Here is a 14,717-nt window from a genome sequence, read left to right as displayed (position 1 = left end):
GCGTTACCGGAATTACATCTACCGCCACTAGATGGCAGTAGTGTAATTCCTCCTCACTCCCCTAGAGTGAGAGCGGACCGGCCGAGGGGAACCGTGAGAGCGGTGAGAGCCCTGCACTGTACCTGTACATCCACCAACCCCCCCCATATACATCTACCTACCCACCTTATATACCTACCTACCCACCCTATACACCCATTGACCCCTATATACATCTACCTACCCACCCTATACACCCACTGACCCCTATATACACCTACCTACCCACCCTATACACCCACTGACCCCTATATACACCTACCTACCCACCCATTACACCCACTGACCCCTATATACACCTACCTATCCACCCTATACACCCACTGACCCTTCTATACACCTACCTACTAACCCTATACACCCACTGACCCCTATATACACCTACCTACCCTATACACCCACTGACCCCTATATACACCTACCTACCCACCCTATACACCCACTAACCCCTATATACACCTACATACCCACCCTGTACACCCACTGACCCCTATATACACCTACCTACCCACCCTATACACCCACTGACCCCTATATACACCTACCTACCCACCCATTACACCCACTGACCCCTATATACACCTACCTATCCACCCTATACACCCACTGACCCTTCTATACACCTACCTACTCACCCTATACACCCACTGACTCCTATATACACCTACCTACCCTATACACCCACTGACCCCTATATACACCTACCTACCCACCCTATACACCCACTAACCCCTATATACACCTACCTACCCACCCTATACACCCACTGACCCCTATATACACCTACCTACCCACCCACCCTATACACCCACTAACCCCTATATACACCTCCCTACCCACCCTATACACCCACTGACCCCTATATTCACTTACCTACACACCCTATACACCCACTGACCCCTATATACACCTACCTACCCACCCTATACACCCACTGACCCCTATATACACCTACCTACCCACCCACCCTATACACCCACTAACCCCTATATACACCTACCTACCCACCCTATGCACCCACTGACCCCTATATACACTTACCTACCCACCCTATACACCCACTGACCCCTATATACACCTACCTATCCACCCTATACACCCACTGATCCTTCTATACACCTACAGTTCTCAGCATTTTGTGAGTAGAGAGTCGGAGACTGTTAGTCACCGGCTCGCTGCTCTACCCCTTCAGTGCTTATTGGAGCGCTGGGTTTGGGAGGGGGTGGGAGGGTCTGGCTCAGGCTTTCAGTGGCTCTCTGAGAGGCTCAGACAGCTGTCGGTCCAGGCTTCTGGGCGGATCCCGACCATATGGTCAGGGTCTTTTCAGAGCCTGGATTGGCTCTGTGACGCCAGCTGAAAAAAACCTGCACTCTTGTGATCCATAGGAGAAGTATAGTCAAAATATCTTTGGCTAATCTTCTCCTTTAAATTTTGGTTTGATTAAAAATGAATTCTACAGATCATCTGAGAATACATGTAATATACAGAACAGACAATATAAAAAAAGGGTTTCCTCTAAAGAGGAAGGAGTCTTCATGTGAGCTCCCCTCGTGTGTTCTTTTAAAGCTATATTTGAAAAAGGATATAAACTGTATTTGCAAGAAATAGGCAATTTGCATGTCCTAAAGTGGAACCACATGAAGCTAACACATCCCACACTTCCAAATTTGTCCAAATTTGTATGACAGAATGTCAGCCAACTTTCTTAATTTCAGTTTCACTCACCTTCTCTGCTGGAAGGCCAGTCTTAATAGCAATTTCACTCATCCATGTTTCAGTTACTAATCCAGCCTGTGGGTATCCAAATCCGCGGAAAGCAGTGTTTGATGGCAGATTAGTCTTGCAGGCAGTTCCTTTACATCTCAGATTAGGTATTTTGTAACCACTGTCCATGTTCATTAGACCAACTTCAACTACCTAAAAAAATTATTTTGTGTAAGAACCGAACAGTTAAATATTAAATCCACATGTTCATATAGATACAGTGCCATGAAAAAGTATTCATACCCCTTGAAATTTTTCACATTGTGTCATGTTACAACCAAAAATGTAAATATATTTTATTGGGATTTTATGTGATAGACAAACACAAAGTGGCACATAATTGTGAAGTGAAAGGAAAATGATAAATGGTTTTCAAAAATGTTTACAAGTGAATACCTGAAAAGCGTGGCGTGCATTTGTATTCAGCCTTCCCTGAGTCAATACTTTGTAGAACCACCTTTCGCTGCAATTACTGCTGAAAGTCTTTTTGGGTATGTCTCTACCAGCGTTGCACATCTAGAGAGTGACATTTTTGCCCATAGCTGAAGCTCTGTCAGATGGAGAGCGTCTGTGAACAGCAATTTTCAAGTCTTGCCAAAGATTCTCAACTGGATTTAGGTCTGGACTTTGACTGGGCCAATCTAACACATAAATATGCTTTGATCTAAGCCATTCCATTGTAGCTCTGGCTGTATGTTTTGGGTCATTGTCCTGCTGTAATGTGATCTTCCGCCCCAGTCTCAAGTAACAGGTTTTCTTCTAAGATTGCCCTGTATTTGGCTCAATCCATCTTCCCATCAACTCTGACCAGCTTCCCTATCCCTGCTGAAAAAAGCATCCCCAAAACATGATGCTGCCACCTCTATGTTTTACGGTAGGGATGATGTGCTCAGGATGATGTACAGTGTTAGTTTTCCGCCACACGACTAGTTGTCCTGTGGACGGATTCTCCCACCTGAGCTGTGGATCTCTGCAGCTCCTCCAGAGTTACCATGGGCCTCTTGTCTGATTCTCTAATTAGTGCTCTCCTTGCCCAGGCTGTTAGTTTGGTTGGACGACCATGTCTTGGCAGGTGTGCAGTTGTGCCTTATTCTTTCCATTTTCAGATGGTGGATTGAACAGTGCTCTTGTGAGATGTTCAAAGCTTGGGATATTTTTTTTATAACCTAACCCTGCTTTAAACTTCTCCACTTTATCCCTGACCTGTCTGGTGTGTTCCCTGGCCTTCATGATTCCCTTCTCTTTTATTGCTCTCATTTCCTGTTTGGCTATGGAACAAGAAAGTGAAGGGAAATCTTCAAAATGGGACACAGACGACGGAAAAAATCTGACAATTGTTTAACCCTCCCTTGCTGTATCCAAAATGAAATAGTTTTACACAAATTTCTACTTTAAGGACTTTAAATGAGACAGGAGGAATGCCAAGTAAGTAAAATAACTTACCAGGACTGAGTCATCAGATGTAGATCCAGCATTATTGTAATAGGACACATCTGCAGCAGTGACCCGACCATCATTCATGAACCCAACCTGAATGAGAAAAGATACCAACAATTGCTCATGGCGGTAAACGATATATTGTCCTTATACTTTTCCACACTTTTGCCATTGTAATTACAGTATATAAACAATAAGCATGGGATAATCCTATGGGTGTGTTATTGGTGAAACTGGATAGACTTGTGTCTTTTTTTCAACCAGACTAAAGCCTCGTACACACTACTAGTTTTTTTTTTTTTCGTTCAACTTTCATTTAGTTGAGAGCGCTAATCGGGAGCTGATTTTTTGGTCATGCCCCTTTCGTCAGAAGCTGGCAGAACGGTGGCTTCTATCAGACCAACTGCAGTACACATGGGCCGAATGTGTGCCGATTTCTATTGAACCGACCGATGCCACCTGACATTCGGACTGTGTGTACCAGGCTTAAATATATGTCATGTAAGATGACAATGTTCAAAGTATTTAATATGAACAAGATGGAATACAGTTCACATTTTTAAAGAATGTGATGAATAAACTTACGGTTATTTTATACATGTATCGGGAGTGCTGACTTCAGAGTTCCACCAAATGTTTTTTGACAAATTTCTACTGTATTTACTTACTTTATATTTTCCAAGGTATGGATGGCGTCCTCCAGTTATTAACATGTCATCCCCTCGCTCCAGAACACAGCGCACAGCACGCTTTGTCCTAAAATAGCCATTGCAAGAAACAATTGAAAATCATTTCATGATGCAGAATCCCAGCCATAATCAGAAAGTAACCCTAGGTCAGTGTAAGCTTTTGATTACATTTACAAATCCCTACAATTGAACACAAACTTTTATACTTTTTTTTAAAATGTAACTTCATCCAAAATTTTTGTCAAGTTTTTGTTTTTTGCTGTATGTAGGGAAGATTTTGCTAGTGGGGTAGGTGGCAGAGATAAAAGTAGAGTGGGCAAAATAGTAAAGTGGGGGGAGGTCTAGAATCTCAACTATTTTTACTGTTTGTGTACTCATTAGGAAGATTTACCTTAACTTACTCAGTGAGTACTAAACATTTTCAACTTTATTTAAAAATTGTTATGGTCAATAAAGGATAGTTGGCATGAGGTGATCACCTTTGGAGAGAAGTTAAGTATTTGTACAACCTAGAGAACAGTGAGCGATAAAACTAGTGTTTTATGTAGCCTTTTTACGAATAAAAGAGATTTTTTAACAGATAAAAAAAAAGTATATTAAAATATCCAAAGGTGTTGACGAAGATTCTAGTTAGCCATCTATGTGATAGCATAATGGAAGTGAAAGGTTCTTTTAAGGGGATGTTAGGGCCTATTGGAAGCTAATCAAGCACAGGTCATACTTAGGTCCATTGGGCAGTAACACTAAGTTGATAATTTCTATGTACAAATTGCTATCTGCCAGTATAACAAGGACATCTCTTGCTGTAGAGGTTATGCATACCAGAGCTCATGTTTTAACTAAGTTGTGTTGAATTTTAAATATTTTTGTATCAATGAAACATTTTTTCTACATATTAATGTATTTTTTAAATCTTTTTTGCTGCCTAAAAGCCCTGGGAGCATTCTTTGTCTTGTAATAGGTCATACTTAATTAGCTTCTTCCTCAAACACAGTGACCAGGGAATGACAACTCTGAAACCAGAAGTGACAAAAAACATCCTACATCCCCTCCCCCCAACATCGGGGTCCCCTCCAGATGACTGGACCTTGGACTCTGCTCCCAGACTGCCAGGGCTCTGAGTAATCATGGGTTGTGCCCCCCCCCCCCCCCCACTGAGCTCTGCCTCCTCAGGGATTGGTGGGAACTCCATAAATATTCAGGCTGCAGTCTCTGCCCCTCTACCCAGTAGAGTCTATAACTATCCACAGAGTTTGAGGAAACAGAAGGAAGTAACAGAGTCATAGTCCTTGCAGCACTGCACATTTAAAAACAAATTAACCCTTGCTCCTCTGTCTACAGAGGAGTCAAATAAATTTACCTCACCTAGTAATGAGGGTGTAACTGGTGGATGGAGGAATCCTCCCTTCTGCGCTAATATATTCTGACAGCGGGGACAACCAGAATATACTGATCAGCACTGCAGCCAATTGGCTGCAGGCACTAATCGAATGAAAATTTACCAACAGTCCTGTTTGAGAGGAGTCAATCGTTATATCAATTTCTGTTGAAGGGGAACAGCCATAAATGGATCAAACTTTGGCCTGTCCCTGCTGAATTGGTCACATTTCGATCCATCTAAGGTCAGCTTAGGCCTTGTGGAGGTTCTGAATTGTGACTTGATGCTTGACTATGGCTGAAGACTCTCATTCTACCTCCATGGGACAGCACTGGGTGTCTGAGCGGCCACTAGTCAACCAGCACTGTCACATCAGGGGATAGTAAGTGAGCAACATGCTCTTAAAACTCAGACTAACCAGCTATTTCTCTTCATTCCCAGAGGCAAATAAGCAGGAGGGAGATTATTATAACATGGGCAAATCTCAGGTTCCCTGCAAACAAGCCCTGCACAGGCAATTAGAGTGTGTGTGTATATATATATATATATATACATATATATATATACATATATATATATATATATATATATTATTGAATATTGTAATTTGTTTGCAGTTCTCTTTTCACGATTGTATTGTAGACTTCAAGCTAAGGTTTGTGGCTGCCCATATACACACAGGTCACTGTATGGAGTGTAACTTACTTGTTGGCAGCAACTGCAGTGATTGCTGCAAGATAACCTGTTTTTGTTGCTTTTCCACCGAAAGCTCCTCCAACTCGTTTTACATGACATACAACACGATTCGAAGGTACCTTGAGAACTGCAGCTACAAGTCCCTAAAGAAAAAAATTTAATTTCCAATATTTTTAGTTTAATTTCAGATCAAGTCTAGGCATCTATCACATTAAAATTGCATCCTTACAAGCCCAAGCTAATATCCAGATACCATTGCATAAGCAATAGAAATAAGCTAATTTTTTATTGGTATTTTCTACCAATTCTATTTTCTGGTTTACAGTAAATGAGGTTACATTTTTGAATAATATTTTTATTTTAATAAACCTTTCTTACAGGATACATTTATGACTCAATTTCTGAAAAAAATGCTAGACAATCTAAAAAGAAATCTCTAGTATTTAACATTTTGATAGACTGGGTTAACTCCCTAATTGCCATCTTTGCTAGCAGAGTGGGAGTGGGTGTACCTTTCTTATTCTGTTATCAAAATCTATTTTTAGCACAGGAGCAACCTTAAAGGAAGAGACTTTACAGAGGATAAAACTTGCATAGAGCTACTATTGCTGCCTGCAAATAATAAGGTGAAATACTCACTTCATATCTACCCTATTAAAAATACATTTGTTTTCACTTTTTTTTATGCGACAGGTCCCTGTTGCTGAGAAATGCTGTGTTGCTGGTAGCCTGGTGTTCTAGAAAAACATTGACCTCATTTCAAGGGAGATGCATTTATGTGATCTCATTGTTTTAGAGAAAATTGTATCATACTTACTGTAATTTCCCTTTCCTCGTGCCTATCAATGGCAGGATACATGTGGTAATATGCTGCCATAAAGGCACCAGGAAAGTGTTCTGTGACCTAAAGGAGAAGTAGGGCTCAAGATCTTTTGGCCCCACTTCTCCTATGGGTCGCACTTCATTCTGCACTCTTGTGACCCGGGCTAAAGCCTGCTGTCGGCTGGCGTCACTAAGTGGGACCAGGCATGGGAGAGATCCGGACTTTATTGTTAAGATCCACTCAAATGCCTGAGGGAAAGTTGGCTCAGCCTCTCAGCGTGCCACTGAGAGCCTTATCCAGCCACTTGCTCCCCCTCCACAGCCAGGTGCCCCAGTGAGCACTGGAGGGGCAGAGCAGAGAACCAGTGACTGACAGTCACCAGCTCTCTGCTAACTGAAATCTGAAAGCTGAGTGATCAGTGGTCATGCTCGGTTCTCAGTCTAAAGCTCCATTCACACCTCAGTGTTTTGTAGCTTGAAGCTCAAAGCTCCAAAAGACTGAAGAAGAAAAAATAATTTGCGAGTTTTTGTATACATTTGTGCATTTTGTCACACGTATTTGCTGGATTTTCTACTCAAAATGAAGAAAATGTAAAAAATTAAATAATAATATATAAATAAATAAATATAAACAAAATACAGAAATAACAAAAACATAAATAAATAAAAATAAATGAATAGTATGTAATAATAATTAACCCCTAACCTTAAAAAAAGTATAAATAAATCAATATTGTTATTATTATTAATATTAATAATAAATAATAATACATAAACACCAAAAAAATTATTATTACTATTATAATAATAATTTATTTATTTATTTTGTGTAAGGGTTAGGGTGTTTAGCTATTTAATATTATTTTATTTTATTTTTTTAAGAGTTAGAAGTAATTATTTATTACTTAGTACTCATTTATTGAATGTTTTTATCATTAATTATGGATATTTTATTTATTTTTGTATTTATTTTACATTTATTTATTCATTTTTTATTATTATTAGTAGTAGTAGTAGTATTAACACCCTAACAAAAATAATAATAAATAATATATAACCCTAATCCTAACCCTAACCCCAACTCCTAATCCTAACCTAACCTTAACTCTAACCCCTTACCCTAACGGAAAAAAAAAACAATAAATGAATAGTAATAATAAAAAATAAATAAAAGCTAATGGAAAAGCTAAAAAAGTTGAAATGCCAAGCAACAATTGATGCAACAGTTGATAGTTTTCCCTATTGGCTGAAAAAACAAAACGCCAAAGCTCAAAAACGCAGTATAAAAATGTGGCAAATCGTGCATAAAAACACAAAAAAAAAAACGGACCAATGCTGCATCCACCTAGGTGAGTAGAAATGTTTATGTTTTTAATTATTTTACTTCTCTTTGAAGGTCTAGAAGCTGCATCATCATGTACTGTTAATTACATCATCTCACGGCAATCCTATGCTCACAGATTACCAGGAATCCCATTGAATTTAAAGTGTCAACAAACTCCAATATATTTTCCTCTGTTACCCTGCCACTAACAGCCAGGAGGTTGAGGTAGGCCCTCTGAAACAGAAATCTCAGAGCCCACAGGCTCTGGAAGAAGCCTGTACAAGATCAAATGCTTTTCTTCCCTTAGGGCCTGTGTTAATGGGCATCTAAAAATGCAATGTGCTCTTGGTATTAGTTTGATATGCTTCTGAGATCATTCAGATTTAATTTCAGGTACATTTGAGCTACAGATTACCTCCTAAGGATTTGCATTTTACCTGCTTCAAGCTACTTTTGCATCCCTATAGACTTGTATGGAAAGAGAAGCATTAGTGTGTCCTGTATGGTGTTATTAGATGTCAGAATCACTTTACTTATTACTCAGAGGTGGTTTTGAGTTTTAATATATAAAATAATAAGTAGTTCATAAAAATATTATTACTTAAAATAAATGAATATTTTGTTAGGATGACACTAATAAAGACAAACACTGATTGGGGATCTGGCAGCCTTTACTGCAACTTCGTAGAGTCTAATGCAGGGATCCTCAAACTACAACCCTCCAGCTGTTGAGGAACTACACATCCCATGAGGCATTGTAAAACTCCGACATTCACAGACATGACTAGGCATGATAGGAATTGCAGTTCCCGAACAACTGGAGGGCCATAGTTTGAAGATGCCTTGTCTAATGCAATACTGTATGCTAATGAACAACTGAAGTTACTTCCTCCTAAGCCATCAATCAGCATCAGGGCTGCCATTAATGTGTGCGTTTTAGTGGTAGCTGTGGGGAAATAACTTCAATCAATTCTTAGTAATAACATGTTGATACATAAGACCAAAAGTAAGGAACCATACTGCAGGCTGTGCTCAAAAACACACTCCTCACAGAACCAATACTGCTACATGCAATTCATGATTCATGGTATCAAAAGATTATTCTTTATCTTACCTGTGTAGTTGTTGGGTCCTGACTTGCCAGGTAGACATCCATCTCTCTATCTTCTCCCTTGGGTACCACCCGGATGCTTTGTGTTTCCATGTAGAAATGTTCCTGCCCACTAATGTGTATTTCACCTGCAATGGACACACAAATGTACATATAGTATATGTGAAATCACTTTTTTCTTCATGGTGGAGAGACACTAGAAGGATGGTAAGAAATCTATAGTTCCCTCCAGCCACCTGTAAAAAACATTGTCTTTTGCTGCCTACATAGTCTGCAGAAGCAAATAGTTATTAAAGTAGAACTATAGGCAAAACTTTTTTTTTTTTAATTTTGGATAGAGCAAGGGAGGGTTATAACCCCTGTCAGATTCTTTTTCACAGGGATTATATTTTCAGAGAATAGGTGCAGGAACCCACTCCAGTCAACCCTCCATGCCCAACCCCACCCCCTCTCTCCCCCAACGCTGCCCCTATTCCCATCTCCAACCCCACAATTCCTTGGGAAAGAGAAATAAAGTGTTTACAAATAATGGGTGTATTCAAGGCTCACCTTCTCCCCCCATCCACAGCCCACCTTCTCTCCCCCTGTTCACAGCTCACCTCCCCGTCCACAGGTCACCTTCTCTACTCTCGTCCACAGCTTACCCTCTCCCCCCTGTCCACAGCTCACCTCCCAGTCCACAGGTCACCTTCCCACTCTCGTCCACAGCCTACCCTCTCCCCCCATCCACAGCCCACCTTCTCTCCCCCTGTTCACAGCTCACCTCCCCGTCCACAGGTCACCTTCTCTACTCTCGTCCACAACTTACCCTCTCCCCCCTGTCCACAGCTCACCTCCCAGTCCACAGGTCACCTTTCCATCCACAGGTCACCTTCCCACTCTCATCCACAGCTCACCCTCTCCCCCCATCCACAGCTCACCTCCCCCCATCCACAGCCCACCTTCTCTCCCCCTGTTCACAGCTCACCTCGCCGTCCACAGGTCACCTTCTCTACTCTCATCCACAGCTTACCCTCCCCCCCATGTCCACAGCGCACCTCCCAGTCCACAGGTCACCTTTCCATCCACAGGTCACCTTCCCACTCTCATCCACAGCTTACCCTCTCCCTACACATCCACAGCCCACCTTCTCTCCCCCTGTTCACAGCTCACCTCCCCATCCACAGGTCACCCTCTTTACTCTCCTCCACAGCTCACCCTCCCCCCCCTGTCCACAGCTCACCTGCCCGTCCACAGGTCACCTTCTCTACTCTCATCCACAGTTCACCCTCTCCCCCCCATACATAGCTCACCATCTCATCCCCCCACATTCCACAGCAGTCCCCCATCCACAACTTCACTTCTACCCTCTGTCAACATGTCACTTCTGCACACACCCCCCCCCCCCTCCATCCACACAGTTTACACTCCCAGTCCACAGTCACCTCTCCACCCCAACCCACAGTTTATCTTTCCCCCTCCACTTTTCACTTCTGCACCCCTATCTACCGCTCACCCCAATCCACAGCTCCAAACCCCCAAATCCCTTTATCTTTCACCTCTGCAATCCCAAGCCCCCCCCCCCCTCCCCCCAGCTCTCTTAACCTTGCACAAATCCCCCTGCCAACAGATCTCACTTTGCACAATCTAACCCCCCATCCCCCCAGCTCCGACTTCTGCAGAGCATCCACAACTTCACAGGAGTCTCTACTCTCTCTGCACACAACCAGCACGTCCTCCCATTTCCCTCTGCAGCTCTCTTACCTTCATTGGTATTAGACCAGTGCAGCAGACTCCGGTCTATTAGGCACATCAGGCTTTTTTTTTTCTCCTTAGCCTACTGTGCAGTTTCCTCTGTGTGGCTCCGCCTGTCAGATCAATGTAGCACAGAACCGAGGAGGAGTTTCAGTGAGCTTCACTCATCTCCATGCTACACTTATCTGACAGGCATCAGGCAGAGATAGCTGCCTCTGGATTTCCCCCATTAATGCGACATCTGGACCCAGTTCCAGGGCACACATCAATCACATGTGGGGCACATATGTCCTGAATGCCAGCGCTAGCATACAGAAGCCAGTGGAGGAAGTGAATGGTATAGAAAACTTCCTCTATTGGATTGGAGCATTTCCGACACGTTCCAGCAGAAAAAAAAGCCCTGCTTTTTCACCTTCTGTGTCCCATTGCAAAGATTTCCCTTTACTTCCTGTGCCATAGCCAAACAGGAAGTGGGAGGAAATCCCTGTAAATTAAGGGAATTCCTTGAGGCCCCCCAGGTCACCAGAACAAGTGTCCCCATTGGAAGATTTCCTCTCTATAAATTTTTTGGGGACAACCCAAAATTTGGGATTTTCTTTTCCTTTCACTTTCAATGAGATAGTAAACAGGACAAATAGAGAAGGTGAATCTTAACGATGGCACAGGCAGCAATGAAAAACTGGCAAGGGTTCTAATCCTTCTCCATCCTATACAAAACTGAAAAGTTTTGCCTTTAGTTAAACTTTAAATGTCTCTATTCTATTGGGAGATTATTTTGATACTCTCACAGTTAGAACTATCAGGCTGTGGAAATACTCTAGCAGGATATTCATTAGTGTAAATTTGTATGAATGTATTTTCTGTTAATCTTCACCTCATGTGTACACAATCTTGATTGTATGAGAACCTGAAACCTATCTTTCAGTATTTTTGGCTTTAAAGCTTGTCTAAACCCCCCCAAATCCTTGAATGTGGTGTCTGCATTTGTTTCCTGGCTTTTTTCATTATTTGCTTTCATTAGGTAATCCAGCCAGTAACACATTTCTTGTCTTGGGGTAGCTCTTCTTTTTATGGAGAAGCAACAGAGAGACACCCTTGAAGGGCAGCATTGTGTGGAGAAGGTACTGTTAGATGGACTAGTACAGTGGTCCCCAACCTTGGGCCACAGATCGATGATGGTCTGTGGCCTGTCGATGACCGGGCCGCACAGCAGGAGGTGAGCGGCGACTGCAGTCCGCACAGGGCTATCACAGACTGCAGTGACATCGTCAGCCGGGCAGGTGGAGGAGCTGGGAGAGGACACACAGACGGATAACAGCCTCTGCCCTGCCAAAGGTAGGAGTCCTGTGCAGAGGAGGCAGAGATTGGAATGGTCAGTTTGATGTTAAAGAGAAAAATGAGGGAGGTGGGGTGGTTGGGTTAGACTTTAGGGGCACTGTGATGAAGGAGACTGTGATTCCTAGGAGTACTGTAATATAAAAGGGACCTGTAATCATTACAGTGCAGTCCCCTTTATATCACAGTCCCCTTCACATCACAGCCCCCCTTTTACAGAGCAGCCCCTATGACATTAATGTAAAGGGGCACTGTAATGTAAAGGGGGGCTGTGATGTGAAGGGGAACTGTGAACACTGATATAAAGGTAAGACTGTGCTGTAAAATGGGGTTGTGGTGTGAACGGGGCTGGGGACAGCTTTCATGAATGTCCCATCCCCTGACCCATCCACCACAACCACATCCTCCTCACCCACCATTTTCTTAGCGTAATATTTGTTGTTTTTGCAAGTCTATTGCAAAGTTTCTTACCTGAAGATCCTGCCAGTAACAGCCATACCTGTTCCAAACTTACAACACAAAGCCATGTCCTTATAATTTGCAGCAGCGTTGTCAACCTGTTGTGTGCTTTTTATTTTTTTGTTGGGGGGTGCCTATCTGATAGACCTGACAGGCATCCCAATGGCCAACTGAAGGAGTGTGAGCAGCAGGCTGACACTGTTGCTGCTAATTGCAAGACAACAGACTAACGTTCTCAGCCTGTAACAGTAACTGTAGTTACCGGCAGGATCTCAAGGTAAAAAACTTTGCAATAGATTCACACTTATTACCTTAAGAAAACTGTATGCAGTGAGTCATGATGCCAAACATACTGAAAAATAGATTTTGGGTTTACACTTTAAAGCAAAAATCCCATATAACTAGATAACGTGACAGACACAGCATTGTAGCAGGTATCGTGCTCAGTATAGCAGAATTCTGACATATGAGTCATGAAGTATTTGAGGAATGGTTGAAGCAAGACGTCATCTACCTTCATGCACCTGATCGGCTGTCTGAAATGCCTCTTCTAGATTTCCCACCTCTATCTGTCTTTGTGGCATGTAAAATGAGTTGTGATTGATGGCCTCCTGAAATGAAAAAAAAAAAAACAGTTATTGCTATTCATGCAAAAACTAAACTATCCTGTAATAAAAGTCATGAGATGTACAGTGCCTTGCGAAAGTATTCAGCCCCCTTGAACTTTTCAACTTTTGAACTTTTGCCACATTTCAGGCTTCAAACATAAAGATATAAAACTGTAATTTTTTGTGAAGAATCAACAACAAGTGGGACACAATCATGAAGTGGAACGAAATTTATTGGATATTTCAAACTTTTTTAACAAATAAAAAACTGAAAAATTGGGCGTGCAAAATTATTCAGCCCCCATTAAGTTAATACTTTGTAGCGCCACCTTTTGCTGCGATTACAACTGTAAGTCGCTTGGGGTATGTCTCTATCAGTTTTGCACATCGAGAGACTGAAATTTTTGCCCATTCCTCCATGCAAAACCGCTCGAGCTCAGTGAGGTTGGATGGAGAGCGTTTGTGAACAGCAGTTTTCAGTTCTTTCCACAGATTCTCGATTGGATTCAGCTCTGGACTTTGACTTGGCCATTCTAACACCTGGATATGTTTATTTGTGAACTATTTGTGAAAATTTGTGTTTTGGATCATTGTCTTGTTGGAAGACAAATCTCCGTCCCAGTCTCAGGTCTTTTGCAGACTCCATCAGGTTTTCTTCCAGAATGGTCCTATATTTGGCTCCATCCATCTTCCCATCAATTTTAACCATCTTCCCTGTCCCTGCTGAAGAGAAGCAGGCCCAAACCATGATGCTGCCACCACCATGTTTGACAGTGGGGATGGTGTGTTCAGGGTGATGAGCTGTGTTGCTTTTACGCCAAACATAACGTTTTGTATTGTTTCCAAAAAGTTCCGTTTTGGTTTCATCTGACCAGAGCACCTTCTTCCACATGTTTGGTGTGTCTCCCAAGTGGCTTGTGGCAAACTTTAAACGACAGTTTTTATGGATATCTTTAAGAAATGGCTTTCTTCTTGCCACTCTTCCATAAAGGCCAGATTTGTGCAGTATACGACTGATTGTTGTCCTATGGACAGAGTCTCCCACCTCAGCTGTAGATCTCTGCAAGTCATCCAGAGTGATCTTGGCTGCATCTCTGATCAGTCTTCTCCTTGTATGAGCTGAAAGTTTAGAGGGACGGCCAGGTCTTCGTAGATTTTGCAGTGGTCTGATACTCCTTCCATTTCAATATTATCGCTTGCACAGTGCTCCTTGGGATGTTTAAAGCTTGGGAAATCTTTATGTATCCAAATCCAGCTTTAAACTTCTCCACAACAATATCTCGGACCTGCCTGGTGTGTTCCTTGTTCTTCAGTGATGCTC

At 42.2% G+C, this 14,717-nt stretch overlaps 1 protein-coding gene across 1 annotated transcript in view; it reads right to left on the bottom strand.

Moving 5' to 3' along the window:
- The window catches only part of LOC309557968 (aldehyde oxidase-like), a 174,138-nt gene that overhangs the window by 41,774 nt on the left and 117,647 nt on the right, over positions 1-14,717 (bottom strand). The window contains exons 20-25 of the mRNA XM_082260856.1: positions 13,303-13,399; positions 9,264-9,388; positions 6,013-6,146; positions 3,909-3,996; positions 3,247-3,333; positions 1,765-1,956 (exon numbers count right to left, since the gene is read on the bottom strand). Of these exons, the coding sequence (XP_082116982.1) occupies positions 1,765-1,956; positions 3,247-3,333; positions 3,909-3,996; positions 6,013-6,146; positions 9,264-9,388; positions 13,303-13,399 (723 nt within the window). The remainder of the gene's footprint in view (positions 1-1,764; positions 1,957-3,246; positions 3,334-3,908; positions 3,997-6,012; positions 6,147-9,263; positions 9,389-13,302; positions 13,400-14,717) is intronic.

This window comes from Pelophylax lessonae, assembly GCF_965119305.1.
Source record: "Pelophylax lessonae genome assembly, chromosome: 6".
NCBI lineage: Eukaryota > Metazoa > Chordata > Amphibia > Anura > Ranidae > Pelophylax > Pelophylax lessonae.
Note: the sequence above shows the minus strand (reverse complement) of the source record. Positions and strands in the feature narration are given on the sequence as shown.